A 14,282-nucleotide genomic window follows, 5' to 3' on the forward strand; every position below is an offset into this window, starting at 1 on the left:
ATAAAGCCTCACCTTGAGTATTTTGAACAGTTTTGGGCTCCTCATCTAAGAAAAAAACGTGCCGATATTAAAGAGGGTCCAGAGGAGATTCACAAGGATGATTCAGGGAATGTAAGGGTTATCATGCGAGGAACGTTTGATAGCTCTGGGTCTGCACTCGCTGGAATTTAGAAGGATGCGGGGGGGGTTGGGATCTCACTGAAACCTTTTAAATGTTGAAAGGCCTAGACAGAGTAGATATGGAAAGGATGTTACCCGTGGTGGGACAGTCTAGGACAAGAGGGCACAACCTCAGGATAGATGGACATCCATCTAAAACAGAGATGCGGAGAAATTTCCTTAGCTAGAGGGTGGCGAATTTGTGGAATTTATTACCACAGGCAGCTTTGGAGGCCGGGTCGTTGGGTGTATTTAAGGGAGAGCTTGACAGGTTCTTGATTTGACATGGCATCCAAGGTTACGGGGAGAAGGCTGGGGAGTGGGACACAGGAGGGAAAAAAGGATCAGCCATGATTGAATGGTGGAGCAGATCCGGCTAAAAGGCCTAATTCTGCTCCTATGCCTTATGGATTTCATTGACTCAGATGGCCATGGAGGCCAAGTCATCGGGTATATTTAAAGTGGAAGTTGATAGGTTCTTGATAAGTCAGGGCGACAATGGTTACGGGGAGAAGGCAGGAGATTGTGATTGAGAGGAATAATAAATCAGACACGAGTAGACTTGATGGGCTGAATGGCCTAGCTTTACTCCTATGTTTCATGGTATTTCATAAATCCTGTTCTCTAATACGTGCATAAAAAGAAACAGTTTCTACCTTCCAACTTCTGTCATTGATAACTTCTTCAACATTTAATTCAGACTGCATTAGTTTCAACTGAAACAAAGAAAAAAGAACAGAACATTTGGAGTGAACATTAATATTTACAGCACATTTTAACTGTAATAAATACAGAAGCTGTCAAGTGTTCACATACTGAAAAAGCATTAATCTACAGATTTGTTGATTTTTCACAGAACCTCTTCCCTCTACCTATTCCTTTCTAGTTAATAGTCAACAACTAAGAACAGCTTACCATATGATCACAAAAAACAACAATGTCCCCAATCTAATCAATACAATGGAAATAACACCGTTCCTTTTCATTCTTCTTAATTCTCAAAAAAAATCTGAAAAATCATTTTTAAAAATTATATTCTCAATTTGGGTTGTGTTGAAGCTACAAATGAGGTGCAAAGTAAAGATTTCTGATCCAGTCCAGTGATGTTTACCAAAAATATACACATTAATGGAGCACCTTATAACAGTTACGATTATCAATCACATACAAACAACTTGTAAATTGGCACTATTGAACTACAGATGATCCTTTAACTGTCAACAATTTCATTTCACTGTGGTTGTTTGTTTAAAATATGGTATCTGAAACTATGTTTGATGCTTCAATGGAGTTGAAGCTTGCAAAAGAACTATTGCACCAATTGAAGCTTATAATGCTTCTTTGAAATACAAACCATCTCTACTAATTTTCGATTTACAACAACTTGCTTTCCATCATGAGTTTATAATATTCTAATTTTGTACTATTTATCATTTCTGAATCCCAGATTTCCAACTGACTTCAAGTTTATTACTGTGAAAATTCACATTTATTTTACATGCCACTTGACTGCCTAGTTCTTGTGTTTTAATTGTTTATCATATTTGATGCCAAACATTAATCTTGACAATTTACTCCATTAAATAACATTTATATCATTAAAGTTTGCAAAAAGCAGTGGGCCACAATGACTCTACAGTCTGAAAGGTATCCAAAACCCTGCTTTCTATCATGAGTTAATATTCTAAAACCATGCTGCTATTTTATTTTACACATTTCAATTTTGCTAACCAGTTTTCATTTACAGGTTTGTCAAACATCTTGTGAAAATCCATATTTACAACATCCACTGCACTCCCTTCATCAATCTCTCATGGCATGCCTCAATTTCCCAAATCGGATTCCTTTTCAAATATCTGCAGGATGGCTTTGGGCCCCACAAAAAGACAAAAAACAAAATTAGTCCTGGCAATACACATATTAATATTACATTGAGTTGGTGGTGCAAAGTAGCCATGGAGCTTACACTCTAGTTACTAGGTGCAAATTAATCATGCATCACAATTCCTGGATCTACTTTTTAAAAAAATATATCATTATATTAATCACCAGCTTAAAAAAAATTACTCGGCATTGGGCACTGTGCAATAGATCTAGGTACTCAACACTGTGCATAGTGATCTTTATGAGAAGTGGAAGGAGAATTAAATGTCAGCAGATCTGCAGCAACTGCTGCTGCAGGAGAAGGGGACAGGAGAACAAAATGGCATCTCCCTCATCCACTTGGACAAGATATTCTCTTGTTAGGATAAGAAGTACAAGATATCCTCCTCTACCAGGTCTCCCAGGGTCACAGCCAAGTAATCAATTACTATGTGCAGGTATTATACCCTACATCTTCAGTCATGTTTGATCTAAAGGTAACAATGTACACTGCTTCATAAAAACTACATCCAGACAAGTACAGTGTGCCACTCTGCAAATCACTGGTCTTGCACCTTCATGACAAATCAAATTAAGATAATAAACAAATGGAATAAAATTCTGAATTAAATCCCGACTTTCAAAGAAGAGGTTGTCTTACAGATAATGCACTCATATACCATCAGTTTTCACACTTGACCCAAACTATCCATTTTGACTTGTTAAAAAGGTTGCAATTTAAAAATATTCTGGATTTATTATTGGTAATTACTGGAAAATGACATGAAATTGAACACTAAATTTAGAACTAGGAATAATGAACTCAAGCATTACTTCAGCAACAAAATAGAATTGTACCGTGTCTTTTAAGTTTGTGTTGCATGTTGATATATTTTCTTAGAGGGGAGCTTACGTTAGTTTGTTCTTTTCGGAGTCGTTTTATTAGCGTTAAATTATCCTTGTCTTTATTCCTCTCTTCTCGTAATTTGTTCACCATACTGGAGGACTGGTTTATGCAGGTCTTTATGGCTTTTTCTCTACTGGCATGAGCTTCCTTTAGCTAAAACAAACAAAACAGAAACAAAAATACACAAAATTTGCAATTATTATATGGTTGCATCAATAAATTCAACAAAGATGACAGAAATTGGTCTGGTTCACAGCTTAGTTTCATCACCCAGAGTAAATTTAAAAGAAACAAGTAAGCATATAAAAACTAAAATAGAGAATAAGTACTTCAGAGTATTTTTTAAAATTAAAATCTGGCTTAGAAGTGAGTCTTGCATGTTACATATATTCCTTAATGTACTCTTTTTCAAATTCTGTTCAGATTACTTTTTGGGTGAATCTTATGTTAAGTCAATAGGTTTGTAGGGGAAATGGCTCTCAATATTTCCACACTAGATGTGATAACTCCTAGTTTGATAACTGTCCTGGCAGATGATCCCTCCTTGTTCATGTGAGAGACTTTGTTCGCATTTCCCAAAATCCATGAAGAAATGTTAGATTGATTGTGGGATTTTTACAAAAGGTGACTACCAATATACAAGCAATTATTTGACCTGAATTGGTTTATTATTGATTGTACCCACAGAAAATGTCATTGACTGACTGTGTATGGCCTGGATCATCTTGATGGCCTGGTCTTTCAGAACCTGATTGCTGTTAAAGTACAGACAATGCAAACTTCCTTCTACAGTATCTGCAAAAAAAAGTACATCCATAGAAGAAGTGCACTCCCCCTAGCACAGACATTACTTTTCCAATTTTTACAGGAGGTATCTCTATGCTGAGCAACTCTGCCATGTCATGAACCATGAACTTGTCATGGTAAAATATTATTTTAATTAATCTGAACTTCTTTCACCCAAATTCTGCAAACATATAAAGTTGTTTCTTAATTGCCTGATTTAGATCCTTCTGGAATGAAGCTGAATGCAATTATAACAAGGTCAAATGATTCACAGATTTACAATTAAAATATAACAGACAAGGGCCATATCTTTCAGCTTTCTTGACATCATTCAGATAACAATGTAAAACTTAGTTTATATATCTAAATTTTAATTCAATTATACTTCTTTGATCCAGTTCATTTTATATAGCATTTGCTAAGCAGAAAAATGTCAATTAATACCAACCATAAAGATCGATTGACATTTACCAACTAATAAAAGAAACTCAAGTGAACTATCCTGGCGGATCTCCAAAAATAGACACTCAAAAACAAAATCAAACACTTAGTTTGAATTTCAGACAAACATCCAAACCACACATCTCAGCTGAAGTCATATGTGCTATTGATGTCAACTATTGATGATTCTAAATCATTAACTAAACAGTTGGTTAGTACAGCCCAATAGTCAATCAGAGCTTTGATCTTCCATCTGAAAAGGGAAAAAATTGGGGGTGAGACAAAATATACTAAAAAGGAGACATTAAGGCTTCCTGCAGTAGTTGAGTAATTAGCACGTTGGTTCCGTTGATGTATTTGAATAAAAAGCACTTCTGAAGTAATTGCATTATTTCTCCCTTCATTCATAAACAGCAGGATGACCTCAATTTCCTTAGAATTTGTCAACAGTGTCAGGTGGATCTCACTCAGTCAAATTCAACAATGGCCACTGGTATCCTTATCTTCAAGCAAAAGAATAACTGAATCCCAGAATGACAGGAGTGAACACAAGGGTGTGTGAGAAAATTGATATTCTCTTACAAGTACGAAAATGATAACAGGAAAATCTCTGTAAAAAGCAACATTACTTACTGAATGATAAAGCTCTTTGCATCTTGCACTTGCATCAATCTTCCCAGCAAAGGATGCTGTAGGGAGACTAGTATTTAATTCATGGATTATCCTATCATCAATTTGTCGCATCACCCGTAATATTTCCTATTATTGAGATAGAAAACAAAATGGTTAAATGGAGTTCAAGCACCTATAGTTGCAAGAAAAAGTTTGTGAACCCTTTGCAATTACCTGGTTTTCTGCATTACTTACCCATAAAATGTGGCCTGATCTTCATCTAAGTGAGAGGTATTGATCATGTGGATAGTCAGAGGCTTTTTCCCAGGGCTGAAATGGCTATACGAGAGGGCACAGTTTTAAGGTGCTTAGAAGTAGGTACAGAGGAGATGTCAGGGGTAAGTTTTTTTTTGCACAGAGAGTGGTGAGTGTGTGGAATGGGCTGCCAGCAATGGTGGTGGAGGCAGATATGATAGGGTCTTTTAAGAGACTCCTAGATAGGTACATGGAGCTTAGAAAAATAGAGGGCTATGGGTATCCCTTGCTAATTTCTATAGTAAGGACACATTCAGCACAGCTTTGTGGGCCGAAGGGCCTGTATTGTGCTGTAGGCTTTCTATGTTTCCAAATCACAATAATAGACAAACACAATCTGCCTAAACTAATAACACACAAAGAATTGTACTTTGCATGTCTTTATTGAACACATTGTTCAATCATTTACAGTCCAGGTTGGAAAAAGTACGTGAACCTTTACACTTAATAAGTTGTATTTAATAACTTTTGTATTTAAGAACCTCCTTTAGCAGCAGTAACCTTCACCAAATGTTTCCTGTAGCTGCTGATCAGACTTGCATAATGGCGAGGAGGAATTTTAGACCATTCCTCCATGCAAAACTGTATCAGTTCATCAATATTTCTGGGCTACCTTGTGTGAATAGACCTCTTCAGGTCATGCCATAGCATCTCAAGTGGGTTAAGGTCTGGGCTCTGACTTGACCATTCCAAATCATACATTTTTTTCTTCTTAAACCATTTTTGCTCTTGTGTTTTAGAGCATTGTCTTGCTGCATCATGCAACTTCTATTACGCTTCAGGTGACAGACCACCACCCTGACATTCTCCTGTAAAATGTCTTGATTCAATTTGGAATTCATTGTTCCTTCAACCATTGTAAGCTGTCCAGGTCCTGAGGCAACAAAGCAGCCCCAAACCATGATGCTCTTTCCACCATGCTTCACAGTTAGGATGAGGTTTTGGTGTTGGTGTGCAGTGCCCTTTTTCCTCCAAGCATAGCAGTGTGCATTTCTGTCTAAAAGTTCAACTTTTGTCTCATCAGTCCACAGAACAATGTCCCTGAAGCATTGTGGAACAATTAGGTGGTCTTTTGCAAGCTGAGATGTGCACCAATTTTTTTTAGGAGAGCAGTGGTTTCCTCAGTGGTATCCCTCTATGAACACCATTCTCGTTCAGTGTTTTTCTTATAGTGGACACATGAACAGAGACTTTAGCAAGTTCTAGAGATTTCTGCAGCTCTTTTGCTGTTCCCTGGATTCTTTTTCACCTCCTTCAGCAGTGCATGTTGTGCTCTTGGTGTGATCTTTACAGAACACCCACTCCTAGGGAGAGCAGCAACAGTACTGAATTTCCTCCATTTATAAACAATTTCTCTTCCCGTGGACTAATGAACACTCAAGTCTTTAAAAATGCTTTGTAGCCTTTTCTAGCTTCATGCGTCTCTACAATTCTTCTAAGGTTCTCTGAAAGTTGTGTTGATTGAGGCATGGTGCACATAAACAGATCTTTCTTGAGAAGAGCAGACTCTGCCAGTAACCTGACTTTGTGTGCCTTTTTCATAGGGCAGGGCACCTCTCCAACCCACACCTCTAATCTCATCTCATTGATTGGAACACTAGACTCCAAATAGCTTTTGTAGAATGCATTACCCCAGAGGTTCACATACTTTTTAGACCTTAGACTGTGATTGTTTAAATGGTGTACTCTGTATTGATGAGAAGTATAATCGTTTGTGTTTTATTAGTTTATGCAGATTGTGTTTGTCTATTATTGTGACTTAGTTGAAGATCAGACCACATTTTGAGTAATTAATGCAGTGAACCAGGTAATTGCAAAGAGTTAACTTGCAACAGTATGTAACGACCTGTCATGACCCACCAGTCACAAAATGTATCAGTATCTAATAGAGAAATGATGACCTCATTGGAGTATCTGCAACACTGGGCAACATAACTTAGGAAAGATGTCAAGGTCTTGGGGAAGTTGCAAGGTATAGAATGGTACCAAAGATGAGAGATTAGAATTACATAGACTAAAAATTTTAGGATTGTTCTTAGAACATTTAGAAAATATTAAGAGAGAGAGGGAAGAATAAAGTGATGATAATATTAAGCGTGATGAAATAAAAATGATAAATAATTTCCAGTGGCCTGGTTAAAGTAACTAAAGAATACACATTTAAAACACAGAATGGGAGACTTGTGAAGATAAATTCTGCGCTGGTCTGGTGATACAGCATGTAGAGCTTTAACTGGATAATGCAGGTGGAACCAACGTAAGCATCTGGGTCTAGAAAGAATGGTTTTGCAAGGAACATAGTTTAAGGGAAAAAAAATCACATCTAAGTTATGACTAGCCTGACAGTTATTCCGGGCAGAGGCCGACCAATTAAAGTTACACCGAACTTTACCACTAACGTGCACCACCTTCCTTTTCCTCCACCTTACATAAATGATGGCAGGATGTGGAACTAGAGAATGACCTTTAGGTAACGAGAGCCTCTTTTTGTAGTGCAGATGGTCACCATCAAATAACCAGTGAAATGTTGTCTTTGAACTTACAGTACATTGATGGTTAATAGTAATACAAACATGGCCCAATGAAGGAAAAGCAGGGCCACAGGGTTGCAGATCTGGGCCCCCGGAAGCTGTTTGCAAACATCTTCCATTGCACTCTCGCAAGCCCATGTGTATGACAATTTTACAATCAATCCTTCCCTAACTACTTCCTGTTCACTGTCCACCAGATCTGTAAACGTTACCCATCCTATTCAGACCATTGTCATTGGACTGAACTATCCTACCAAAGGTGTTAACAGAAATAACCTTCTACACTTAAAATCTACCTCCCCTGTTGCACCACACCAGGCTAATCTATTTAGACTCGCTCTTCTAAATTTGAGATCCCTTTCAAGTAAGAGTTTTATCTTAAGTTATTTTATTACCTCTTCAGACCGCAATTTTATGTTCTTAACTGAGACCTGCTTAAAGCCAAATGAATATCTGAATGGTGTCTCCCCGACTATGACAATTTCAGTGTACCAAGGCCCATTGGCTGAGGTGGCAAGATTGCCACCAAGTTCAAAAAGCATTTTAGTTGCAATCTACCGTCTGTCAACAATTTTTCAAGTTTTAAGGTACATATGTTTTAAAATTTGTAGTACAGACATTGTCCTCTGCGTCATCATTTATCGCTGTCCTAAATTCAGCGCCTGTTGACTACAACAGGATTCTCATCTCTGGCAATTTCAATATTCATATTAATTATCTCTCAAATGTGAACACTACGGCAGCTGAGTTCAGGAGCTTGCTGGATAACTCAAATCTTTCCCAGCGTGTCACTGAGCGCACCCGTTGACTTGGAAATAGTCATAGTCATACTTTATTGATCCCCGGGGAAACTGGTTTTTGTTACAGTTGCACCATACATAATAAATAGTAATAGAACCATAAACAGTTAAATAGTAATATGTAAATTATGCCTGTAAATTATGAAATAAGTCCAGGACCAGCCTATTGGCTCAGGGTGTCTGACCCTCCAAGGGAGGGGTTGTAAAGTTTGATGGCCACGGGCAGGAATGACTTCCTATGAAGCTCTGTGTTGCATCTCGGTGGAATGAGTCTCTGGCTGAATGTACTCCTGTGCCCACCCAGTACATCAGGTAGTGGATGGGAGATATTGACCAAGATGGCATGCAACTTAGACAGCATCCTCTTTTCAGACACCACCGTCAGAGAGTCCAGTTCCATCCCCACAACATCACTGGCCTTACGAATGAGTTTGTTGATTCTGTTGGTGTCTGCTACCCTCAGCCTGCTGCCCCAGCACACAACAGAAAACATGATAGCACTGGCCACCACAGGACTCGTAGAACATCCTCAGCATCGTCCGGCAGATGTTAAAGGACCTCAGTCTCCTCAGGAAATAGAGACGGCTCTGACCCTTCTTGTAGACAGCCTCAGTGTTCTTTGACCAGTTCAGTTTATTGTCAATTCAAGTGTTCTTTGACCGGTCCAGTTTATTGTAAATTTGCTGCACTGGACTTAGTAATGACATAGGGGTTAAATATTATCAATGGCTCTCAGTCTGATACCAGTATCTCTGATCATTTCTCTGTGCTTTTTGATACCTCCTGCCTGTAACCAAGACCATGAAAAAATTGCAGTTTAAAAAATGGTTTCTTGATGATGCGGTGCAACTTAAATTCTCTGAGCTGGCTAGTTTATCTGACCCACCCAACCCAAACTGCTCAGTAAATAAAATGGCTGATTCTTTTAACAGTAACTTTGCAAATATTATTAAACACGGTGATTAAAAAGGGTTAAATAGGGTTAAAAAGAAACCACCAAGCGAAGCGTTGCCATGGTTAAACAATTCTGTCCGCAAGTTCGAGAGGTCATGCAGAGAGGCTGAGAGAAAATGGAGGAAAACTGGGCTCAAGTCCACTGTAATATTTTCAAGGAAGAACTAGCCTCCTATAATGCTGCTATACACTCTGCAAGAAGAGCCCATTTTTCCAAGATATGTACTCAGAAGCATCTGCCACAAAATGTGAGGAATTCACAATATTTTTAACAGTATGATTATCTCCATTAGGGAGAGTATAGCTACAGATACTGGTAACCCCTATAGTTAACCGTGTAAAAAGATGTCAACCAGGTCAAAATTTACACGTACTTCCAATTCAGAATATTATAATATTATAATGAAGCGTAAACTTGCTGGCTCAACCCTGTCCCTACCACAACACTTTAAAAAATTATTAACATTCCCGGCATCCATTATTAAGGGCCCCCATCACCCATGACCATTGATTTTAAAGTTTTCTTACTCGTTTTTAAAACTCTCAATGGTCTAGAACCAGAACACATCACTGAATCATTTTCATTTTATAATCTCGCTCCAGCTCTCAGGTCTTTTTCTGTCATATTTCTTAAATTTAAACAATCTCCCTCAAAAGATAATTGGCAGGTTCTTTTTTGAACTATGCTCCTAAAATGTGGAACTCAATACTTAAAATCATTAGGGATGCAGACTCAATGAACACTTTTAAACACCAGGTCAAAACCTATTTATTTAACTTTGCATTTAACTAACATCTTTTTGTCTTTTATTTTCATGTTTGCACCTTATTCCAAAGTAAAGCACTTTGAACTCCATTTTCTGTATGAAAAGTGACTCATGATCACATCTGACTGATTTGTGTTCAAAGCCAATATTAAAAACTCTTATGCTTTCTTTCTAATTGTTTTGCAATCTCTCGAGAGACACAATACACCCAAAGAAACTACAGATCAATGCAATATGACTTGATTTGTGCCAGTAATTTCAATCGCATTACTGTTAAGTAATGAAACAAACAGATATACAGAACTGGGAGAAACAAGGTCTTGTATGGGTATACTGAGTTCTTGACACAGTAAAAAATGGATTACAAAAAAATTAAACTGAAATGCAACTCAACAGAACTAGTACATAATATGAAGAGTATGACGTTCATTTTTTTTACAATGATACAAACATAGAAACAAATGACCTTTTATTACATAGAGGCATTATTTTCTAATCTCAGCATCCCAACTTTGGCATGTCAGGGTCATTTCTCAATGCTTTACTCATTTTCTCTATGTTGCCTTGTTGATCAGAACAATCATCAGAATAACGGTTGCCAACAATATGCCGTTTTGCTGTAAACTTCAAATCAGCTAACACCTAGCACATGGTAGCAGTGAAATGTGTATCAGCAGCTGGTTTAAAAAAGGCAAGAACTCTATAGAGAGAAAAATGAGGTTTCAGGCTTTCCTGGCCTCACCACCTCACTAAAGAATCTAAAGTTTCATCCACTGTTGCTATCAATTTCCACCATGCTCTCACCATTACTGGGTTGTCTTCCAACTCTTCCCTTCTTTTCCTTAACTTTACTCCGTTTCAGAGGAGAGGTTAACATCTTGCGGCCATTACTAACACATGGAATCCCACTGTTAACCTGGCTACAGTTCCTCCCACTCTGCTCCTTGCAAGCACAATGTTCTATTCTCCCAGTCTGTCCACTACAACTGTTCTAGTGGTGTTTCCATCCACATAATGCTTCTGATCAATCATTTTTTTTTTTGCTCATCCAGTATGATCAGTACAGCTCTCAATAGTGTCTATTCCGTTGCCTACACGCCTGGTCTCACTGTCACTCATCACATCAGAATACAGATGGGGTCCTCCTTATTATCACCTTCCATGCTTGCAGCCTCCACATTCAATAGGTCACCTTATAACTTCTGGTACCTAGTACCAAAATGTTCCTCTACACTACCCTGCTCTCCAGAACTGGCAGACTCACTTTTCCATCACCAACTATACCAATCATTACTATAGAAATTGCAGAGATTCAACACCAGCCCTTTAACGTCCCACTTTTTGTCAGCTAAGGCTCTAAACACTCATTGCAGATGAAACAGCTCACTTTTCTTTATTTCTAGATTAAAATTCAAGTGTTCATAAGACTGATGGCATATGGAAAGAAACTGTTCTTGTACCCATTTGTCCTGGCATACAGTGATCTAAAGCGCCTACCTGTTCCAACTCCTTCCTTCTGGTAGGCACTTCAGATCACTGTATGCCAGGACAAATAGGTACAAGGACAGTTTCTTTCCGTATGCCATCAGTCTTATGAACATTTGAATTTTAGTCTATTATAAACCAAGTCCACCTGTACATACACAGGTATACCTCATTGTATATAGTTCACGATTATTTGCACTATTGTTTTGTTTGCTTTTTGATTCTGTACAGCGAGAGCTCACGGAAACTGGCATCAAATTCCCTGTATGGATCCACATACTTGGTGATAATAAAGGATTCTGATTCTGATTCCTATTTGACACACTGCAACCGATACTTAAAACGTGGCCTCCACACTGGGGAAACCAAATGCACAGTCCAAAACTGCTGTCAGAACTTTGTAAGTTTCAACTTGATCCTTTCTCATTCTTCTAAACTGAAGTGAATACAAAATTATTGGACTTAATCACACCTCATACAGAATTACTGCCATCCCAAGAATCAAAGTTCAAACTAGAGTGGATTCCTGCTAATTGGGCTATCGGTTATTATTTGGGACACTACGCTGCTTAAATGAGGGAGGAGACTGTTGCCAAACAATTTCTAACCAATGGCAGCCGCTTGCAGTTGCGTGGCTGTTTAGACACTACACTGTACTTCGAGTGAACAGTTTTAAAGTGTCAGTTGTGCATGATTGTGTTCAAAAAGCAGCAATTTTTGTCACTGATAGTTGGCAAGAAATAAGCAGTAAGACAATTCAGAACTGTTTTGCTCACTTCAGTTTCAAGCATTCAGGTTTGGAGATGCCAGAGACGGCAGGAGTTAAAATGAAACAATTTTACTTCAACAAGTTAAGAACTACAAAGAATTTGAAGGTATCAACAATCACCTTTAAAGTTACAATGAAAACAAAGATTTGGAAGATTGCTTTGACAGCACTGTGTGAAGGCAGTCTATTATCTGCACTAGGTATCTGTGCTGATTTTAAGTCAAAAGAACACGATGCACATAAATTCCTCTGTTGGTAAGTATTAGGAACTAATACACTGTTTTATCATACTGTAGTATTAATAGTGCTCTAATTTGTTCTGATTTCATTTAAGTGCATAATTTGTTACTCAGATTGTCTTTTTCAAATCTTTTAAACTATTTCCATGAAATTTCAGCTAATTGGAACAGCCACATAAAAAATGTACTGGTCTGCATGTATCCCAAGTAACCAGAGTCCACTGTACTTCAAGGTAACTTTATTACCAAAGTACATATATGTCACAGTATACTACACTGAGATTCATTTATTGCAGGTATTGACAGTAGAACAAAGAAATACAATAGAATTAAAGACAAATTACACACAAAGACTGACAATCAACCAATGTGCAAAAGACAACCTGTGCAAAATAAATAAATAAATAATGACAACTTGAGTTATAGAGTTCTTGAAAGTGAGTCTATTGGTTAATGAATCATTTCACAGTTGAGGTACTTGAAGTTAACCACTCTGGTTCAGGAGCCCGGTAGTTGCAGGGTACAACTTTTCCTGAACCTGGTAGTGAGGGACCTAAGGCTCCTTCACCTCCTTCCCAATGGCAGCAACAAGAACAGAACATGGCCTGGATAGTGGTGGTCATTGAAGATAGACACTGCTTTCTTGTGGCAGTGCTCCTTTAAGTGTGCTCAACTGTGAGGAGGCCTTTGTCTGTAATGGACTGGGCTGTATCCACCACTTTGTAGGCTTTTCCGTCCTTGGGCATTGGTGTTTCCATGCCAGGCTGAGATACAATCAGTCAGTACCTGAAGATTACCTTCAGTCCGGCCTGCTGAGTATCGCCAACTTTTTGAGGTTTCATTTCAGATTTTCCTTTTTGTGTTTTTTGCAGCTTTGATTTTTTTACATACTTGCACACGTCTCTAACTATTCCTGAATCGGACGAAAGGTCATTGACCTGAAACATATGAATAACTTCTTTCTCCACAGACACCCCCCCCCCCCAACTCCCCACCCTCAGCCTTTGCCAGTGACCTGTCGAGGGTCGAATGCACGGCACGGGGTGAGCGCTCAGCTACTGCCGCCGCCGCCGCCACACACGGTGCTCAGCCCGCGGCGGCCGCTGCCGTCCCGTGAAGGGCGCACGCCGCTAAAGCGGCGGGCATCAGCCCCAGTGTCACTGATGTATGCTGATCTCGGTCCCGGGGTAGGCCACCTCCCTCATTACCTACTCTCTTATTCACACCCTCCCCTCTTCCCTCCTCACCTGAAATTCCGAGAAATCCTGGCAACTCGGCTCCTCTCTGGGGGCCGCCATCTTCCCGCCGCCGCTTCAGGACCCGAGCCGAGCCAAATTGTCCTGTTCACCGCCTGTGCTCTATGCAGCCATCGATAGGATTTTAACCCCAGGGAGAACATCGCAAACCCCACCAACAAACTTATTTCAGATTTTTATTAAATGTTATCAATGCCGGCGGATCGACAGGTTATATTTACTTATAATTAACACGGTATTACTCCTGCAATCCTCTATCTCTCATGGCCGTCCTCCAGCACGGCAGCGATTTCACAACAAATATGTAGATAATACTTTTAATGTGGGTAACAAATCATAATCGTGTTCGTAGGTTGCCGTTGTGTGGTTTATGGCAGTGAGCAGGCGGACTCGGTCGC

General features: G+C 38.9%; 1 protein-coding gene across 5 annotated transcripts in view; it reads right to left on the reverse strand.

The window, feature by feature from the left end:
- The window catches only part of mix23 (mitochondrial matrix import factor 23), a 28,895-nt gene extending 14,630 nt beyond the window's left edge, over window positions 1-14,265 (reverse strand). Inside the window, exons 1-4 of one of the 5 annotated variants that reach the window (XM_072260314.1) lie at window positions 13,876-14,261; window positions 4,790-4,915; window positions 2,936-3,082; window positions 816-875 (exon numbers count right to left, since the gene is read on the reverse strand). In XM_072260314.1, coding sequence (XP_072116415.1) covers window positions 816-875; window positions 2,936-3,082; window positions 4,790-4,915; window positions 13,876-13,926 — 384 coding nt within the window. In that variant the 5' untranslated portion in view covers window positions 13,927-14,261. Of the gene's footprint in view, window positions 1-815; window positions 876-993; window positions 2,027-2,935; window positions 3,083-4,789; window positions 4,916-13,875 lie in introns of those variants that run through there. The other 4 variants (XM_072260313.1, XM_072260315.1, XM_072260317.1 and 1 more) reach the window with 4 other exon arrangements.
- Between the last annotated feature and the right edge of the window lie 17 nt (window positions 14,266-14,282).

Source organism: Mobula birostris, chromosome 6 (genome assembly GCF_030028105.1).
Source record: "Mobula birostris isolate sMobBir1 chromosome 6, sMobBir1.hap1, whole genome shotgun sequence".
Classification (NCBI taxonomy): domain Eukaryota; kingdom Metazoa; phylum Chordata; class Chondrichthyes; order Myliobatiformes; family Myliobatidae; genus Mobula; species Mobula birostris.